Genomic DNA, 19,515 nt, shown 5'->3' with positions numbered 1-19,515 from the left:
GGCGGCTGTAACAGGATGGAGACGTGCGTCTCCATCCTGCCATGGCCGACTGAGCTTTCTGTGTGTGCAGCGTGGGTGTGACGCTGCACACACAGAAAGAATAGGAGCCACGGAAAGAGGAGCATATAAGACGACTTTTAAACCCAGTAACATTTTCTCAAAAGTCGGGGGTCGTCTTATACGCTGGGTGCTGCAGTCAGCCAGGGCATCCCGGCCAAGATTAATTTCCCCCTGTGTCCACAAAAGATCTTTTCGGGACACAAGGATGTCTCAGTTACCTTTCTGCGGCCCCGCGTTAACTTTAAAAATGCAGGGGCCGCAGGTAGGTAGTGCACGCAGGGACATCACTGACGTTCCGTGCGTGTGCTTATAGAAACGGCAGAGTGGAGCAGAGCAGCGAGGACGTGCAAATGGTAAGTTACCAGCGGCACGTTATCTTCGGTGCTCCAACCACCGGTCCTCCGGTCCCGGGAGGAGCGGTGGTCAGAGAACTGAGGTGAGGCAGTACACAGGATACAGCCTCCAGCCATATACTGTGTATGGCTGAAGGCTGTATGTCTGTTGGGGGCCACTGCCTACCTAATCTGGGGGAACTACAACCTAATGTGGGGGGGGGGAACTATACTGCCAACCTAATGTGGGGGAACTACAACCTAATGTGGGGGAACTACTGGATACTGTCAACCTAATGTTGGGGAACTGTACTGCCAACCTAATGTGGGGGAACTACAACCAAATGTGGGGGAATTATACTGCCAAACCAATGTGGGGGAACTATGCTGATAACCTAATGTGGAGGAACTATACTGCCTACCTAATGTGGGGGAACTATGCTGATAACTTAATGTGGGGGAACTATGCTGACAACCTAATGTAGGGGGAACTATGCTGACAACCTAATGTGGGGGGAACAATACTGCAAACCTAATGTGGGGGAACTATGCTGACAACCTAATGTGGGGGAACTATGCTGACAACCTAATGTAGGAGGAACTATGCTGACAACCTAAGGTAGGGGGAACTATGCTGCCTACCTAGTGTGGGGGAACAATGGTAAGGTACCGTACATCATGGTAGAGGGGTAGTCTTATACGGCGAGTATATCCCAATATATTTTAATTGTAAAAGTTGGGGGTCGTTTTATATTCCCAGTCGTCTTATACGCTGGAAAATATGGTATATGTGGAATATGGAGACACTATATATAAGGAATATGGGGACAATATAAATATATATATGGAATATGGGGGCAATATATATATGAGGAATATGGGGGCTATGTATATGTGGAATATGGGGCAATAGAGTCATGGCCCTAAATGTTGGCACCCCTGAATTTTTTCTAGAAAATGAAGTATTTCTCACAGAAAAGGATTGGAGTAACACCTGTTTTGCTATACACATGTTTATTCCCTTTGTGTGTATTGGAACTAAACCAAAAAAGGGAGGAAAAAAAAGCAAATTGGACATAATGTCACACCAAACTCCAAAAATGGGCTGGACAAAATTATTGGCACCCTTAACTTAATATTTGGTTGCACACCCTTTGGAAAAAATTACTGAAATCAGTCGCTTCAACCATCAATAAGCTTCTTACACCTCTCAGCCGGAATGTTGGACCACTCTTCCTTAGCAAACTGCTCCAGGTCTCTCTTATTGGAAGGGCGCCTTTTCCCAACAGCAATTTTAAGATCTCTCCACCGGTGTTCAATGGGCTTTAGATCTGGACTCATTGCTGGCCACTTCAGAACTCTCCAGCGCTTTGTTGCCATCCATTTCTGGGTGCTTTTTGACGTATGTTGGGGGTAATTGTCCTGCTGGAAGACCCAAGATCTCGGACACAAACCCAGCTTTCTGACACTGGGCTGTACAGTGCGACCCAATATCCATTGGTAATCCTCAGATATCATGATGCCTTGCACACATTCAAGGCACCCAGTGCCAGAGGCAGCAAAAAACCCCAAAACATCATTGCATCTCCACCATATTTCACTGTAGGTACTGTTTTCTTTTCTTTGTAGGCCTCATTCTATTTTTGGTAAACAGTAGAATGATGTGATTTACCAAAAAGCTCTATCTTGGTCTAATCTGTCCTCAATACGCTTTCCCAGAAGGATTTTGGCTTACTCAAGTTCACTTTGGCAAAATGTAGTCTTGCTTTTTATGTCTCTGTGTCAGCAGGGGGGTCCTCCTGGGTCTCTTGCCATAGCATTTCATTTCATTTAAATGTCGACGCATAGTTCGTGCTGACACTGATGTTCCCTGAGCCTGCAGGACAGCTGGAATATCTTTGGAACTTGTTTGGGGCTGCTTATCCACCATACGGACTATCCTGCGTTGACACCTTTCATAAATTTTTCTCTTATGTCCACGCCCAGGGAGATTAGCTACAGTGCCATGGGTTGCAAACTTCTTGATAATGTTGCGCACTGTGGACAAAGGCAAATCTAGATCTCTGGAGATGGACTTGTAACCTTGAGATTGTTGATATTTTTCCACAATTTTGGTTCTCAAGTCTTCAGACAGTTCTCTTCTTCGCTTTCTGTTGTCCATGCTTAGTGTGGCACACATAGAAACACAATGCAAAGACTAAGTGAACTTCTCTCCTTTTTATCTGCTTTCAGGTGGTATTTTTATAATGCCCACACCTGTTACTTGCCTCAGGTAAGTTCAAAGGAGCATCACATGCTTGAAATCATCTTATTTTTCCATTATTTTGAAAGAGTGCCAATAATTTTGTCCAGCCCATTTTTGGAGTTTGGTGTGACATTATGTCCGATTTGCATTTTTCCTCCCTTTTTTGGTTTAATTCCAATACTCACAAAAGGAATAAACATGTGTATAGAAAAACATGTGTTACTGCTATCCATTTCTATGAGAAATACTTCATTTTCTAGAAAAATTTCAGGGGTGCCAACATTTACAGCCATGACTGTACATATGAGGAATATGGGGCAAAATATATGAGGAATATGGGGGCAAAGTATATAAGGAATATGGGGGCAATTTATATAAGGAATCTGGGGGCAATGTATTTGAGGAATCTGGGGGTTATTTATAAGAGGAATCTGGGGGAAATATTTATGAGGAATATGGGGGCTATGTATATGAGGAATATGTGGGCTATGTATATGAGGAATATGGGGGCTATGTATATGAGGAATATGGGGGCTATGTATATGAGGAATATGGGGGCTATGTATATGAGGAATCTGGGGGCTATGTATATGAGGAATCTGGGGGCTATGTATATGAGGAATATGGGGGCTATGTATATGAGGAATCTGGGGGTTATTTATAACAGGAATCTGGGGGAAATATATGAGGAATATACGGGCTATGTATATGAGCAATCTGGGGGCTATGTATATGAGGAATCTGGGGGTTATTTACATGAGGAATCTGGGGGCTATGTATATGAGGAATCTGGGGGCTATGTATATGAGGAATCTGGGGGCTATGTATATGAGGAATCTGGGGGCTATGTATATGAGGAATCTGGGGGCTATGTATATGAAGAATATGGGGGCTATGTATATGAGGAATATGGAGGCTATGTATATGAGGAATCTGGGGGCTATGTATATGAGGAATCTGGGGGCAATTTACATGAGGAATCTGGGGGCTATGTATATGAGGAATCTGGGGGCTATGTATATGAGGAATCTGGGGGCTATGTATATGAGGAATCTGGGGGCTATGTATATGAGGAATCTGGGGGCTATGTATATGAGGAATCTGGGGGCTATGTATATGAGGAATCTGGGGGCTATGTATATGAGGAATCTGGGGGCTATATATATGAGGAATCTGGGGGCTATGTATATGAGGAATCTGGGGGCTATGTATATGAGGAATCTGGGGGCTATGTATATGAGGAATCTGGGGGCTATGTATATGAGGAATCTGGGTGCTATGTATATGAGGAATCTGGGGGCTATGTATATGAGGAATCTGGGGGCTATGTATATGAGGAATCTGGGGGTTATTTATAAGAGGAATCTGGGGGAAATATATATGAGGAATCTGGGGGCTATGTATATGAGGAATCTGGGGGCTATGTATATGAGGAATCTGGGGGCTATGTATATGAGGAATCTGGGGGCTATGTATATGAGGAATCTGGGGGCTATGTATATGAGGAATCTGGGGGCTATGTATATGAGGAATATGGGAGCTATGTATATGAGGAATCTGGGGGCTATATATATGAGGAATCTGGGGGCTATGTATATGAGGAATATGGGGGCAATTTACATGAGGAATCTGGGGGTAATGTATATGAGGAATATGGGGGTAATGTATGTGTGGGGGCAATGTGAGGAATATGGAAACAAAATATGAAAGAATCCTGTTATATATGGGGGCAATATGAGGGGACACAAAGTGGGCACTATTACTGTGTGAAGCAATACACAGATAGTTTGTATAGAGGGGGGACTGTGGTGGAAGAAGTCTAAAATGTTTGTCCTTCAGATTCTGCAAAGACGAGTCGATGCTGAAGAATTAATGATTGTCCAGGCCAGATGGTCACTGTATGTGTGAATATTGATCTTTGTATAGTAAGGAGTGCTACCAAAGGGTGGGGCCAAAGGGGCGTCAAAACTAGGTTTTGCCTATGGTGAAAATAATCCTTCCGCCAGCCTGGGTGGTTCTAATTTTATCGCTGATCATTGTGTATATTATAATTAATAATCAATTTATATACATGGTATCAACATTGATTACAATGCCAGTGAAAAGCTTGTGATGCTGAGGCTTTGTTGGAAACAAGGTTACTATGGGCTGTATTATACCCTCAGCTGAACAGGCAAGTCTACCCTTCTATCCTTCACAATGCTGCTTTTAAAGGAGAATTTATTTTTAAGCCGACCATGTACACTATATCAAAACTAAACTAGGAATTATGGGGAAAGCCTGTCAGTCCTCTAATAGCAGATATAGGAGAAAATAGTGAATTTTACTTGTTGATTTGCTTTAACCTTCCTTTTAGTGACAGATAAACTTATTTTCCTCTCCCAATATATATGTATATATGTATACAGTATATATATATATATATATATATATATATATATCATGAAGAAGAAAGGGGATTGTCCAGCGCAGGGTATCAAGCAATGCGGTTTTTATTCAGCAGTAACAGTGAGTGATGACAAGGTGACGCGTTTCAGCCGCGCTCAGCGGCCTTAGTCATATATAGTCATAATATATATATATATATATATATATATATATATATATATATATATGAAATTTTGTTCTAAACAGGAACTGATGACCTATATTACAGAGCTGCATTTCTTGACCCCCTGCACCAGCTAGGTTGACTCCCAGGAGTCTGAGACTGAAAGCACCAGTGTTAGCCTAGGTTTTTCTGACCTTTTTTTTTTTTTTTTTTTTTTAAACTGTCACTGCAGCTTTTGAGCCAAAGTCAAAAGTGGATCCAGTAGGACAAATTATAAGTCCTTCCTTTATATTTCCAATTCCTTTTGAATGCACTTCTGGCTTTGGCTCGAAATCTGCAGCGGCAGTTTTCCCAAAAATGCCAGAAAAAACCTGCGTGTAAACCTAGCCTTAGCCTAGTTCACTTGGCAAAATTTTTGTGGAATGTCCTGTTGGAAAATTTCTGGAGAACTTTTCTCAGACAGACGGACTGCTTGGAAATGTTCCTTCTCCACAGACGGTAATGCATTTCCGAACAGATTAGACATGTCAATTCTTTCTGTGGTTTTAAAGAATTAAAAGAATTCCAGTGCAGCAGAATCCCATAAAAACAATGGGACTCTACTGCAACGTTATTTCTGAGCTGAATTTTTCTGCTGGATTTTGTTCGGAAACTTTGCAGTGTAAACAAGGCCTAAGGTTACATTCATACTACGGAAACTCTGCCTGGAGATATTCCAGGCAGAGTTTACGTACGCAGCCGCACACATATAATCCATCGACGCTAGGACCGCGTGAACTTGCGCTGTCAACACTTACTGCAATGCAGTCCACACAGAATTCTCCAGTGGGAATGGTGCAGAAAATTCCATTGAGAAAATAGGTGGCTCCACAATGGTTCTCGGTCCGGAAATTCAGTAGTGTGAATGTACCCAGATAGCTAGTGTGAATGTACCCAGATAGCTCAGTGACTGAACTATAACAATTACTTGTGCAGGATCAGCAGTAAAATTGGTTTAGTGGATTCTTACCTTAGCCTTATACATTTTCAGCTCTAGGGCCTTGAAGTCCATATGATCAATTAAAGATCTCATGAAAGAACTGAAAAACAGTGAATAAAAACATATACTTAGTATACCCATTGTACCACATACAGAAAATAAGCGCATGCGACATGTTCATATTTCAAAGTAAAATTGGAGTAGGTAGCTGTAGTGATTTGTGCCAAACCTATCAAAAGGTATTCACCTCTTAACAGGGTACATTTGGGCAAAAATTATCAAAATCTGTGTAGCGGAAGAGTGGTACATTTGCCCAAGGCAACCAATAAGATCACTTGTTTCATTTTTAAAGAGGCCTCTGAAAAATGAAAGAAGCGAGCTGATTGGTTGCTATGGTCAACTGCACCACTCTTCCTCTGCACAGGTTTTGATAAATCTCCCTCATTGTGATTTTCACAGTGAGAAAGTCAAAGGCTGCTTTGTGCTAGAAACTGCTGTAATTTCCCAGTACAGGTACAGGGCCCTATACTACCTTTAGGCCCTGTCAGGTTGAGTCCCTCAGTGACCTGGGGGCTCCCCTGCAGGGTCTCCCCCTGTTGTCTCCCTGTTGTTTTATATGGTGTGAATGTCATTTCTAGATAGTATAGAGGACCTGTGGGAGGTCTCAAGGACCTGTGAGTAAGCCTGTCACATGTTATGTTATGCAGTCACATGATCTGTTGTCACATGTACTCCCAGAGAGCACCAGTTTAAACTATGACCCACAGCTTGACCAATGGGCTTTAGTCCAGCCCCCCACTATATAAAAGGGTGGCCATTAGCAATTCTCACTCTTGGGTATTACCAACTAATCTGAGAACAAGTCTTTGCTGAGGCAGCAAGCACCAGAGGCCTATCAGCATCGGGAGTACCCCAAATGTCTATGTCTGCTGTCACTACAAATAGTCAAGTCCTACACATAGTCAAGTCAAGTCCTGCACATAGTCAAGTCAAGTTTAGTATTGGTCCAGCAAGCTGCGAGGTCCTCTGGGTCCTGGCCACCTCTCTGGAAAATCTGGCCTTAGCTGCGAAGAGAATACCACCTGTCTTCTACTCAGTAAAGTCTCCGTTTAACCTGGCTGGTTGTGGACTCTTTATTCACTGCTAGCCCGTGGGATATCGGAGAATCCGGGCGTGTGGTGTTCCAGAACCCAGAAACCACACTGGCATCACAAACACATAGGGGTTAATACCATCCGACCTCCGGAGTTAATAACAGCTGATCCCACCACTCATACCACAACACCCGTGTTCCCACCATTCACCGCAGTGGCTCACCACACTGCATAAATTTGCTCCATTTTCACTTTACTACACCTCCTTGGCAGCATTTTTATGTCCACTCTGGACCAGTCAATTTAACGTATTCTGTGACGGAGCTCCAATGCTAATGTGAACTTTAACCATTTAATTCTCCTAGAACTAGCATCATATATGCATGCTGGTATTATTAGTGGATTGACCAGATGTAACACAGGTCTTCAATTTGTACTTATGGCTTTTGAAGACCTAAATAGAGACTTAGGGCCTAATTCCACCTTAAATTAAAACCCAATAGACTTCCAGGGGATTCCACACTTCTGAATTTCCGCATGTGGAATTTCCGCATGAATTCCGCAGCAATTCCATACAAAATCCTCACAAGCCAGAAACCACCCATGGAAGCAGAATTGGTGCGGAAATTCTGCCCTTGTGAATAGACCCTGAGGGTCTATCCACACTGAAGAGTTTCCGCTTGCGGAATTCCACCTCAAATTAAAACCCATAGACTTTTATGGGATTCCGCACTCCCATTCACACTGCAGAATCCCATAGAAGTCTATGGGCTTTAATTTGAGGCGGAATTCCGCAAGCGGAAATTCTGCCTTGTGAATAGACCCTTATGCTGTTTCAAAGCACTAACCATAGTCAATTAAAAAAATATGTTTTCATCCATGTTCTGCATTCACACAATGTATCAGCCATATGTTTGCTCCATTACAAGTTCATGGATTTTAGAACCAAGACTGTTCTTGTAATATATGTTTGCACTAATCGGTGAGAGGACTGTGAAACTTTTTATTTAACATATATTATACAGTGACCCCTCGACCTACGATGGCCCCGACATACGATAATTTCAACATGCGATGGCCTCTCAGAGGACATCGCATGTTGAAGGCAGCATCAACATACGATGCTTTTGTATGTCGAGACATCGCATAAACGTCTATCCGGCAGCGTGGACTGCTTCAGCTGCCACCGGATAGCCGTTTACGGTGCCCCGTGAGCTCCGGTGATGGTCGCTTACATGTACTCGGGGCTTGGGCGCGTCCTCTTCTGGATACCCTGCATCGCCGGTGCTCTCCATCGACGTCATCACATCGCTGCACACGCCGTCCCGTCATCCAATAGGAGCGTCGTGCGTAGCGACGTGATGGCGGTGACGGAGAGCCCGGTTGCCGGGGAAGCAGAGCCTTGCCGGAGCTTTGGGGACACCTCGGGGACATGCCAAAAAAACGTATACGACCGTATCCGAAACCGCATGCATAGAGAATGCATTGCAAACCGTATTCCAAATGTTGTGTACGGTTGCATCCGTTTTGCCTCGGATACGGTTTTGCCGATTTTTCAACCGTAGGCAAAAACGCTGTCGACCACGTTTTTGCCTCCGGTTGGAAAACCGTATGCGAACCGTAAGCGGTTCTTTTAACATTGTTGTCTATGAGAACCGTACACAGAATTTCAGAATACGGTTGCACACGGTTTTTCGAATCCGTTTTTGGAGTTGGCACATGCGCAGATTGGAATTTCAATAGAACAATAGTAACTTTATTAAATTGCTGGAAAACTAATTCCAACAAAATAGCAAAACCGTTGGCAAAAACTGATGCAAACGGATAGAACCGTACGGGGAAAAACCGTATACGTTTTAATTTGGAGTCATACGGTTGTATACGGTTGCATATGGTTTTTGCCATATGTTTTTTAGCGGAAAACCGTATTTGAAAAACGTGCTGTGACCCCAGCCTTACTGACAGAACACATCAGTTTATTGCTGTCAGTGGAATACCCTGTGATCAGCTAATGTCAGGGGACCCTTCTAACTATAAGAAAAGTGTCCAAATATGAGTAACATAAGTGTTCTGGTTTATCACATGACATCACATAACATACTACCCATATAGAAATATTATATCATTATTAAATATTTATGATACTAGATTTTTCAGCCTTACTATATAATTGAGACTGACCAGACACAGAAAGCTATAAAAAACAACTATGACCATGACAGCCTGTGGCATCGGTGACAAATGATTGTTATCTGGTTTCTACATTTGATGGCAGCTTTGATCTACATGCGTGTCGCTTGCTGTCTGCTCTGTACAATAAGAAGATAAATTATACTAACTGTAAGGAACATTCTTGTAATGTGGAGAAAATAATTAGAAGATGGAAGAAAGAGGGCCTGGGTCAGATATCTGGTCTCTTCTCGCTACTTGAAGACCCGGTCATGTGATCAGAAACTTCCTCTTATTCATCTGTACAACAGAATGTACATTCTAAAATCTAGTTACATCAGGGCTGGTGCAAGGATTTTTGCCACCGTAGGCGAAAGCTAATTTTCCCGCCCCCTTATCCCTACCTATTGTCTCTGCCCTTTGACACACCCCACCTTACTACTGTGGTGACACACTGTAACAAACCCCCTCCTCATGTAATTACCTTACTACTGGGGTGACACACTGTAACAAACCCCCTCCTCATGTAATTACCTTACTACTGGGGTGACACACTGTAACAAACCCCCTCCTCATGTAATTACCTTACTACTGGGGTGACACACTGTAACAAACCTCCTCCTCATGTAATTACCTTACTACTGTGGTGACACACTGTAACAAACCCCTCCTCATGTAATTACCTTACTACTGGGGTGACACACTGTAACAAACCTCCTCCTCATGTAATTACCTTACTACTGTGGTGACACACTGTAACAAACCCCTCCTCATGTAATTACCTTACTACTGGGGTGACACACTGTAACAAACCCTCTCCTCATGTAATCTCCTTACTACTGGGGTGACACACTGTAACAAACCCCCTCCTCATGAAATCTCCTTACTACTGTGGTGACACACTGTAACAAACCTCCTCCTCGCATAATCACCTTACTATTGGGGTGGCACACTGTAACAAACCCCTTCCTCATGTAATCACCTTACTATTGGGGTGGCACACTGTAACAAACCCCTTCCTCATGTAATCTCCTTAATACTGGGGTGAAACACTGTAAAAAAAAACCTCCCTCATGTAATCTCCTTACTACTGGGGTGACACGCTGTAACAAACCTCCTCCTCATGTAATCTCCTTACTACTGGGGTGACACGCTGTAACAAACCTCCTCCTCATGTAATCTCCTTACTACTGGGGTGACACACTGTAACAAACCCCTTCCTCATGTAATCTCCTTTCTACTGGGGTGAAACACTGTAAAAAAAAAAAACTCCCTCATGTAATCTCCTTACTACTGGGGTGACACGCTGTAACAAACCCCTTCCTCATGTAATCTTACTACTGGGGTGACAGACTGTAACAAACCCCTTCCTCATGTAATCATCTTACTACTGGGGTGACACACTGTAACAAACCCCTTCCTCATGTAATCTCCTTTCTACTGGGGTGACACACTGTAACAAACCCCCTCCTCATGTAATCGCCTTACTACTGGGGTGACACACTGTAACAAACCCCCTCCTCATGTAATCTCCTTACTACTGGGGTGACACACTGTAACAAACCTTCTCCTCATATAATCACCTTACTATTGGGGTGGCACACTGAAACAAACCCCTTCCTCATGTAATCACCTTACTACTGGGGTGAAACACTGTAACAAACCCATTCCTCATGTAATTACCTTACTACTGGGGTGAAACGCTGTAACAAACCCCTTCCTCATGTAATCTTACTACTGGGGTGACACACTGTAATAAACCCCTTCCTCATGTAATCTCCTTACTACTGGGGTGACACACTGTAACAAACCCCCTCCTCATGTAATCACCTTACTACTGGGGTGACACACTGTAACAAACCTTCTCCTCATATAATCACCTTACTATTGGGGTGGCACACTGTAACAAACCCCTTCCTCATGTAATCACCTTACTACTGGGGTGAAACACTGTAACAAACCCATTCCTCATGTAATCTCCTTACTACTGGGGTGAAACGCTGTAACAAACCCCATCCTCATGTAATCTTACTACTGGGGTGACACACTGTAACAAACCCCTTCCTCATGTAATCTCCTTACTACTGGGGTGACACACTGTAACAAACCTCCTCCTCATGTATTTTCCTTACTACTGGGGTGACACACTGTAATAAACCTCCTCCACATGTAATCTCCTTACTACTGTGGTGACACACTGTAACAAACCTCCTCCTCATGTAATCTCCTTACTACTGTGGTGACACACTGTAACAAACCTCCTCCTCATGTAATCACCTTACTACTGGGGTGAAACACTGTAACAAACCCATTCCTCATGTAATCTCCTTACTACTGGGGTGAAACGCTGTAACAAACCCCATCCTCATGTAATCTTACTACTGGGGTGACACACTGTAACAAACCCCTTCCTCATGTAATCTCCTTACTACTGGGGTGACACACTGTAACAAACCTCCTCCTCATGTATTTTCCTTACTACTGGGGTGACACACTGTAATAAACCTCCTCCACATGTAATCTCCTTACTACTGTGGTGACACACTGTAACAAACCTCCTCCTCATGTAATCTCCTTACTACTGTGGTGACACACTGTAACAAACCTCCTCCTCATGTAATCTCCTTACTACTGGGGTGACACACTGTAACAAACCTCCTCCTCATGTATTTTCCTTACTACTTGGGTGACACACTGGGGGGTGGGAGGGGGGGGGGCGAGATGGATGTTATGAGATGCACACGCTCTCAGGATGCCTGACAGACCTCAGAAAGAAGCACTGCACTGCTAATTTTGCCGCCCCCTTGACCCTACCTATTGTCTCTGCCCTTTGACACACCCCACCTTACTACTGGGGTGACACACTGTAACAAACCCGCTCCTCATGTAATCACCTTACTAATGGGGTGAAACACTGTAACAAACCCCCTCCTCATGTAATCTCCTTACTACTGTGGTGACACACTGTAACAAACCCCCTTCTCATGTAATCTCCTTACTACTGGGGTGAAACACTAACAAACCTCCTCCTCATGTAATCTCCTTACTACTGTGGTGACACACTGTAACAAACCTCCTCCTCATGTAATCTCCTTACTACTGTGGTGACACACTGTAACAAACCCGCTCCTCATGTAATCACCTAACTACTGGGGTGAAACACTGTAACAAACCTCCTCCTCATATAAACACCTTACTATTAGGGTGGCACACTGTAACAAACCCCTTCCTAATTAAATCACCTTAATACTGGGGTGACACACTGTAACAAACCCCTTCCTCATGTAATCTCCTTACTACTGGGGTGACACACTGTAACAAAGCCTTCCTCATGTAATCTCCTTACTACTGGGGTGACACACTGATACAAACCCCTTCCTCATGTAATCTCCTTACTACTGGGGTGACACACTGTAACAAACCCGCTCCTCATGTAATCACCTTACTACTGGGGTGAAACACTGTAACAAACCTCCTCCTCATATAAACACCTTACTATTATGGTGGCACACTGTAACAAACCCCTTCCTCATTAAATCACCTTAATACTGGGGTGACACACTGTAACAAACCACCTCCTCATGTAATCTCCTTACTACTGGGGTGACACACTGTAACAAACCCCTTCCTCGTGTAATCTCCTTACTACTGGGGAGACACACTGTAACAAACCACCTCCTCATGTAATCTCCTTACTACTGAGGTGACACACTGGGGGGTGGGGGGTGGAGAGATGGATGTTATGAGATGCACACCTGTCAGGATGCCTGACAAACCTCAGAAAGAAGCACTTCATGCAGAATGTACATTCTAAAATCTAGTTACATCAGGGCTGGTGCAAGAATTTTTGCCACCCTCAGAAAGAAGCACTGCACGCAGCGGTGCTGTGCGCCTCTTGCAGACTGAAGAATGCAAATTTCTCTGCACGCACTGTCAGGGTACTGGACAAACCTGACCTGGGTGATCGCACCTCTGCGTCTCAGAGAGGAGGAGTGCTGCGTGCAGCGGTACAGCGCTCCTCTGACAGGCAGAAGAATGCTAATTATTATGGTGGCGGGGGAAGTGGTGCTGACTGTGAGTGTATGGTTCTGCAGTGCGGCTGAGACATTACATCACTAGTCAGGTGTTTAAAGGGAGCCTGTCTGCTTCAATGGGTGGAGCGACCGGCTGGGTGGGAGAGAGATAATTTTTTCCACAGGGCTGCAGGCAATTGTAGTTTCCTGAACAGCAAACATATCTCAGCTGTACTGCAAAGAAAGGGGTGACTGATGTGTGGGAGGGAGAAAAGTGACCTGGCGCAAACAAGGGATCCTGGACTTGTAGTTGAAAACAGGGAACTCCAACGTTATGGTAGACTCACAACACAGCCATTTATCCCCAAAAGAAGCACGGATCCTTCCTAAGCATGTCCATTACTGTCTGGCAGGTAAGTACTAAAGTCACCTTATGGTGGATAACCTCTTTAAGAGGCTGTGGTCACTAAATGGATCAAGCATTGCTGCAGCTTTCCCACATGTCGCACTTTGAAATCTACACCAGCTCCAAAATGGTGTTTATTTCAGCTACAAAGTAGATGTGAGATAGTGTATATTATAATAAACTAGATGTGCAGTTAGTTCATGCCCACTTTTACATCAGGCCACACATTTTTTTAAATGGTCCCAGCTGGCGTAAAAGAGTTTAAAGTCACACCGTTTGTGTGCAACTTTTCTATGCTTAAAAAACAGGCGTAGAAGCCTAAAAAAATTACTCCCATTAATTACCGGTCTGGATGCACAAGTAAAAAAAAAACATTACCAAAAATTGTTGAAAAATATGGCTAACATAAAAACTTAAATTACCAAGTCATATTCTGAAGACACATTTCATTTAAAGGGGTACTCTGGTGGAAAACATTTTTTTTTAATCAGCTGGTGTCAGAAAGTTAAACAGATTTGTAAATGACTTCTATATAAAAATGTTAACCCTTTCAGTACTTATCAGCTGCTGTATAATACAGAGGAAGTTCTTTTCTTTTTGAGTTTCTTTTCTGTCTGACCACAGTGCTCTCTGCTGACACCTCTGTTCATGTCAGGAACTTCCCATAGCAGGAACAAATCCCCATAGCAAACCTCTCCTGCTCTGGACAGTTCCTGACATGGACAGAGGTGTCAGCAGAGAGCACCATGGACAGACAGAAAAGAAATTCAAAAAGAAAAGAACTTCCTCTGTATTATACAGCAGCTGATACGTACTGGAAAGGTTAAGATTTTTAAATAGAAGTCATTTAAAAATTTGTTTAACTTTCAGACACCAGTTGATTTAAAAAAAAATAAAAGTTTTCCACCAGAGTACCCCTTTAATAACTGCCTAAAAAGGTGTATGGGTCATAAGTAAGGGATTATTTAACAAACCAACATTACACCATTCAATCCCCCCGCCCCCCCATCCCACCACCCACCGAGAGGAAAAAAAATATTCTGTTGTTTCAGAAACCATCCAATACATCTCTGTTTCATTAAGAGATCCACAAAACCTTATCAAAGAAATTTATATTGAAAAGGAAAATTGCAAGTATGGTGGTAAAAATCTACCTAAACCTATATTTTTCCCCCCGAGTAGATAAATCTGCTTAGTTTTTCCATTCATACTTTATTCTTTTATTGTTTGAAAAGACCAAGTGTCTACCTTAATCCCTTGGAAGGAATAGAACAATGGTTAAATGTAGTTATAAACCACAGTGAATGCAATAAATGACATTAAGAGTCTGAAAGGATATGGAATTTAGTTTGGCCATTTCAAGTCCCCTGCTGTTCACAAACTGAATGTATGGCAGGAGTATATTATTTGGGACAGTTCTTGAATTACAGCACAAGTCTGCTCCTGTCAATCACAACACAGTAAAACCAATAGGATTGGAGTGGCAATTATGCCATTATATACCCAACTGACTGCAATCTGCTCCTCAATGGGATATACTGCTAAAAAAGGCAGTCTAATATCTCCTCGGGCCCACCCTCCTTTGTACAGAACATGTGCACCTACACTTTTATTTGTACTGTAAACTTAGAAGTTATTGTATGTTTTATCAAAAGGTCTGTGGGGTTATTTGCCAACCCATAAATAGATCGTAAAGGTAAGTGACTGGCAGTAATCTCACAACCAAATTGGTTGTCATCCGTTGGACCTTTAGGGCCCATTGTTGCCTCAATGCTTCAATGGCGATTCTTGTGGTTATCTGGTGTGTCAAATTGGCCATGAACATATGTATATCCTGTTAAAGATGTTCCTCAGGATGTGGTATTAAAGCCCAAGCTTAAATGTGTTAATACAATTGTCTTCATAGCTGGTCCCTCTATAGCCTAAAATATTTTACAGGTTAGAATATTTTTTATTACATGGACAACAGGGTGTATATAGACTGTGGGTTTTACTACACAGTTTCTTAGCCAGTAATTAGCATAAACACTAAAGCTGCTGTTGGGATCAGTCTAACATCTATGATGACTTTATTTTAACCTGTTAGGTTAGGTTTACACTATAGAATGGCTGTTTTGACTTTTTGAAATTTTGGCTTGAAATTCTGGTACAGCAAAATCCCATTGCTGTTAATTGCTGTTGCTGCAGCACAGTGCACACAACAAACCTTCAGCACGGAAAGAATCATCTTGCTTAGGATGTCCGGCATAGGTGAACTCAGCCTAGATCTCCACGCAACTGATGACAATGTGCATCAGTTGTATGGCATCCATGGTTTCTGGTACTGGCAGGTCCAACCATCCAGCGTCAAAATTAAGACACTGGATGATTGTGAACTGTCCCATTCAAATGAATGGGATCAGTTCTATCATCAGTTTCCCTCCAGAGCACGCCGGAGGGAAACTGCCAGATAACTGTTATATGTGAACCCAGCCTTATTCTTTTGCTGACTGTTCCTAGCCAACTTAATATTACTGGCCGGATATTCCTCAATGTGAACCCTGCCTTAAACACCAGGGGAGGGATTTATCAAAACCTGTGCAGAGGAAAGGTTGACCAGTTTCCCATAGCAACCAATCAGGCCGCTTCTTTCATTTGTACAAAGGCCTCTGAAAAATTGGTTTCTACTCTGGCCAAGAGATGAGGATCCAAACTGACTACCCTCCCTTTTAACTCAAAATTCCCTTACAGGATGTATGACTGTTACAATGCTAACAGCTCACTAGACTACACATGCAAGCTTCACCTTTAGCAGCCACCTTTCCTGAGCCCTACCTAAATATTTCTCCCAGTACTTATACACCCCCAGGACTTCTGGTGGGGAAGAATAGTCGATCCAATCAACAGCCACACAGAAAATTCATACAAGCTTGTGTCTAATGTAAGAAGCAAAAGCAAGTGACAACTCACAAATTAGATATCACTGGCCGATTTAAGTAGTAGTCTTAAAAGGAATAGTAGTTTTGAAGAATGCCCGAGACGACATGAGAACAACAAACACACTAGTGGAACACAGAGTTATGAAAATATCGAGCAGCAGGGGCAGAAAACTGCACAGGTACCACTCCGCAATACTCCAGAAAAACTTCCAAAACAAGGGCTAGAACCCACATGAGACAGACTGAAGAAGACATAGCACATGGAAGCAGAGCACTAACAATATCAATAACACCAGCAGGAGACAGACATACAGTATACAACACAAGACAACTATGCAAACAAAACAATATCAATACATATAAAACAACATATCTATATTTAGACGAGGCGGCGCAACCAAGACATTGTAAAGTTCATAGTAGCAAACAATAAATCAGGCAGTATGATAGCCCTGAAAACCAGCAAGTGGATGCATTATATAGACTGGCGAATCACCACAAGCAAAACACAACAAAAAGCCATCATGGACCCATTACTCGCGCAAAATCTGCTGCCAACAAATGAATAAAAATGAAATGAGAAAAAAAGATAACCTGAAGAATTTCTGTCATGCATAACAATGACACTGGATTTAACAAACTGGACATCCCCCTTTTAACAATTGCAAGTAATATATATTTTCCAGTTTTTGTAAAGTACTAAAAAGGAGTAGTGCAGTGAAATACAACTTATAATTACATTATACATATCTACTATTATATATAATAATATCCAATGCTGCATGATATCATGAAAAAAAGGAATTTCTCGGAATGCTTCTTTAACTTAATGGATACAATGGGTAGAATGTCCAGCTTCAGCACTGAGCATTTACACATGATGTCTTGTGGCTTTCCAGTAGCAAATAGAACCAGGCACCTCCTTTCAACCATATTGTTTGTTATTGGTTATAGTCAATGCCTCTCAATGCAAGGCAAGTTTAGCTAACCAAATACAAGCAACCTGTGTGACAAGACTGTTAAATGACACATGTGATGACACAAGGATCATCCGAAGACAACCACTACGTAATGTTCAAACAATCCTGAAATTAGAACAATACTGGATAATCTGCTAAATGGGATTAAAGGCTTGTTCATCAATGTATAATATATGGGGCACAATGTTATGGGGTCAAAATAAAGACAAGAAAAACACCCAAGGAGCAAAAAATGGGAGCTCCTGCCCCTCCAAGCCCTAGCTATTTGCCCTGCTTTGTAAGCAAACTCATCATAGTGGAATAATGATGTAACATAATGATATGTAGAGCATGGCTACAATCTATGCAGAAGGGTGGACTCCTTTTTTTGGCGGGTAATGTTATTGGGTAAAATGGTGAGCTGATGATGAGTCGCTGTGAAGCCTTTGTGATTGCTCAGGATACATTGTTGGCCAAACAAAGAATGAGGACACAAGTTTGGCTCAGGACAGCAACGGATAAAACTGCTCGGACGAATGGCGGGCTCCTGCCGACATGACTACTTGTTGACACTGAAAGGATTTCACAACAAGTGAGCAGAAACAGAAACGATTCTGTTCTCTGAGGCTATTAGCTGCGAAGTGTGGCACTGCAGCGGTCAGTGCTGATGTCTTTCCTTCCTAATGAGTTCTGAATGCCCCATTAAACTGGGATACTATAGGACCAGAGCCACTAGGACAATAGTATGCATGAATGAATCCCCCTGCTCCGATTGGACGGCCAAATGAATGAAGCAACTGGTAACACTCAGACTTAAGCAGAGTTGACAGTCCAGTTAAATGATCCTTTATTAGGATCTCATAGAGATAACATTTCAGCCCATCAGCCCATAATGCCAAGAGGATAACCTAAATTCCACTCATGTATCTGCTGCTTCATATTTCTTTAACTGTATGAGGCTTTTCTTTACTTTATATCATTTTTATATTTACTACAGTAATATTATAAGCATTGATAATATAACAGGAGCATGCTAAAATGGTCTTAAATGGACTTAATACCAAGAATAACAGCATCATACTGAGATTTAATGTAACTTCAAGCAAAGGCAATTGATAGTTTAATATATTTACAGAAAAATGTGCTGTCAATATGTTTACAATTATTTAAATTACATTATAATGTATGGTATTGTATTATAATTTATATATAGAATATACATTTATACTGACTTTATCTCTCCTATTATATCTTCTCCCTTAATTTACAATGTTATCCCATCTTTTTAAAACCTCTCAATTCAACATCTGTTTTCACACATCATGTTTGATTTTTGTGTTATTTTCCGATGCTCCTCATTGGCTGGAAGAGGCGTTTGTAGGGCTGCAAAAGACCGGGGTCTAGAGCCCATAGCCCAAGCCACACTCCCTAACAACACCCAAGTCATGCCCCTAAACATGCCCTCATTCACACCCAATCGTACACAGTATACCAGGAGAAATAATATCACCATACATATCACTGCCATACTGTTAGTGACCATATCTAATCAAAACTAAGACCAATATTACCAATAATACCTGTACAAAAATCTAAAATGGTCACCATCTCCAAACAAAACACGTGCACAGGTGCACACTGCTAGTTTTGTGTGTTACCAGTAGGAACAAATATTACCGCCATACAATGACCACCACCTCCAATACCACTAACTAATAACACTATATTTGTTACTGAATAAAATAAACTATGCAAAAGACCATATTTCCAAATACATTCACCATACAGA

The 19,515-nt window shown here is 42.3% G+C and overlaps 1 protein-coding gene across 10 annotated transcripts in view; it reads right to left on the bottom strand.

Annotated features, from left to right (window-relative positions):
• LOC130369371 (uncharacterized) overlaps positions 1 to 19,515 on the bottom strand; it is a 367,785-nt gene that overhangs the window by 22,771 nt on the left and 325,499 nt on the right. For all 10 annotated transcript variants that reach the window (XM_056574542.1, XM_056574545.1, XM_056574543.1 and 7 more), the window contains one exon: positions 6,198 to 6,267. In XM_056574542.1, the coding sequence (XP_056430517.1) occupies positions 6,198 to 6,267 (70 nt within the window). The remainder of the gene's footprint in view (positions 1 to 6,197; positions 6,268 to 19,515) is intronic.

The sequence above is a fragment of the Hyla sarda genome, chromosome 4 (genome assembly GCF_029499605.1).
Source record: "Hyla sarda isolate aHylSar1 chromosome 4, aHylSar1.hap1, whole genome shotgun sequence".
NCBI lineage: Eukaryota > Metazoa > Chordata > Amphibia > Anura > Hylidae > Hyla > Hyla sarda.
Note: the sequence above shows the minus strand (reverse complement) of the source record. Positions and strands in the feature narration are given on the sequence as shown.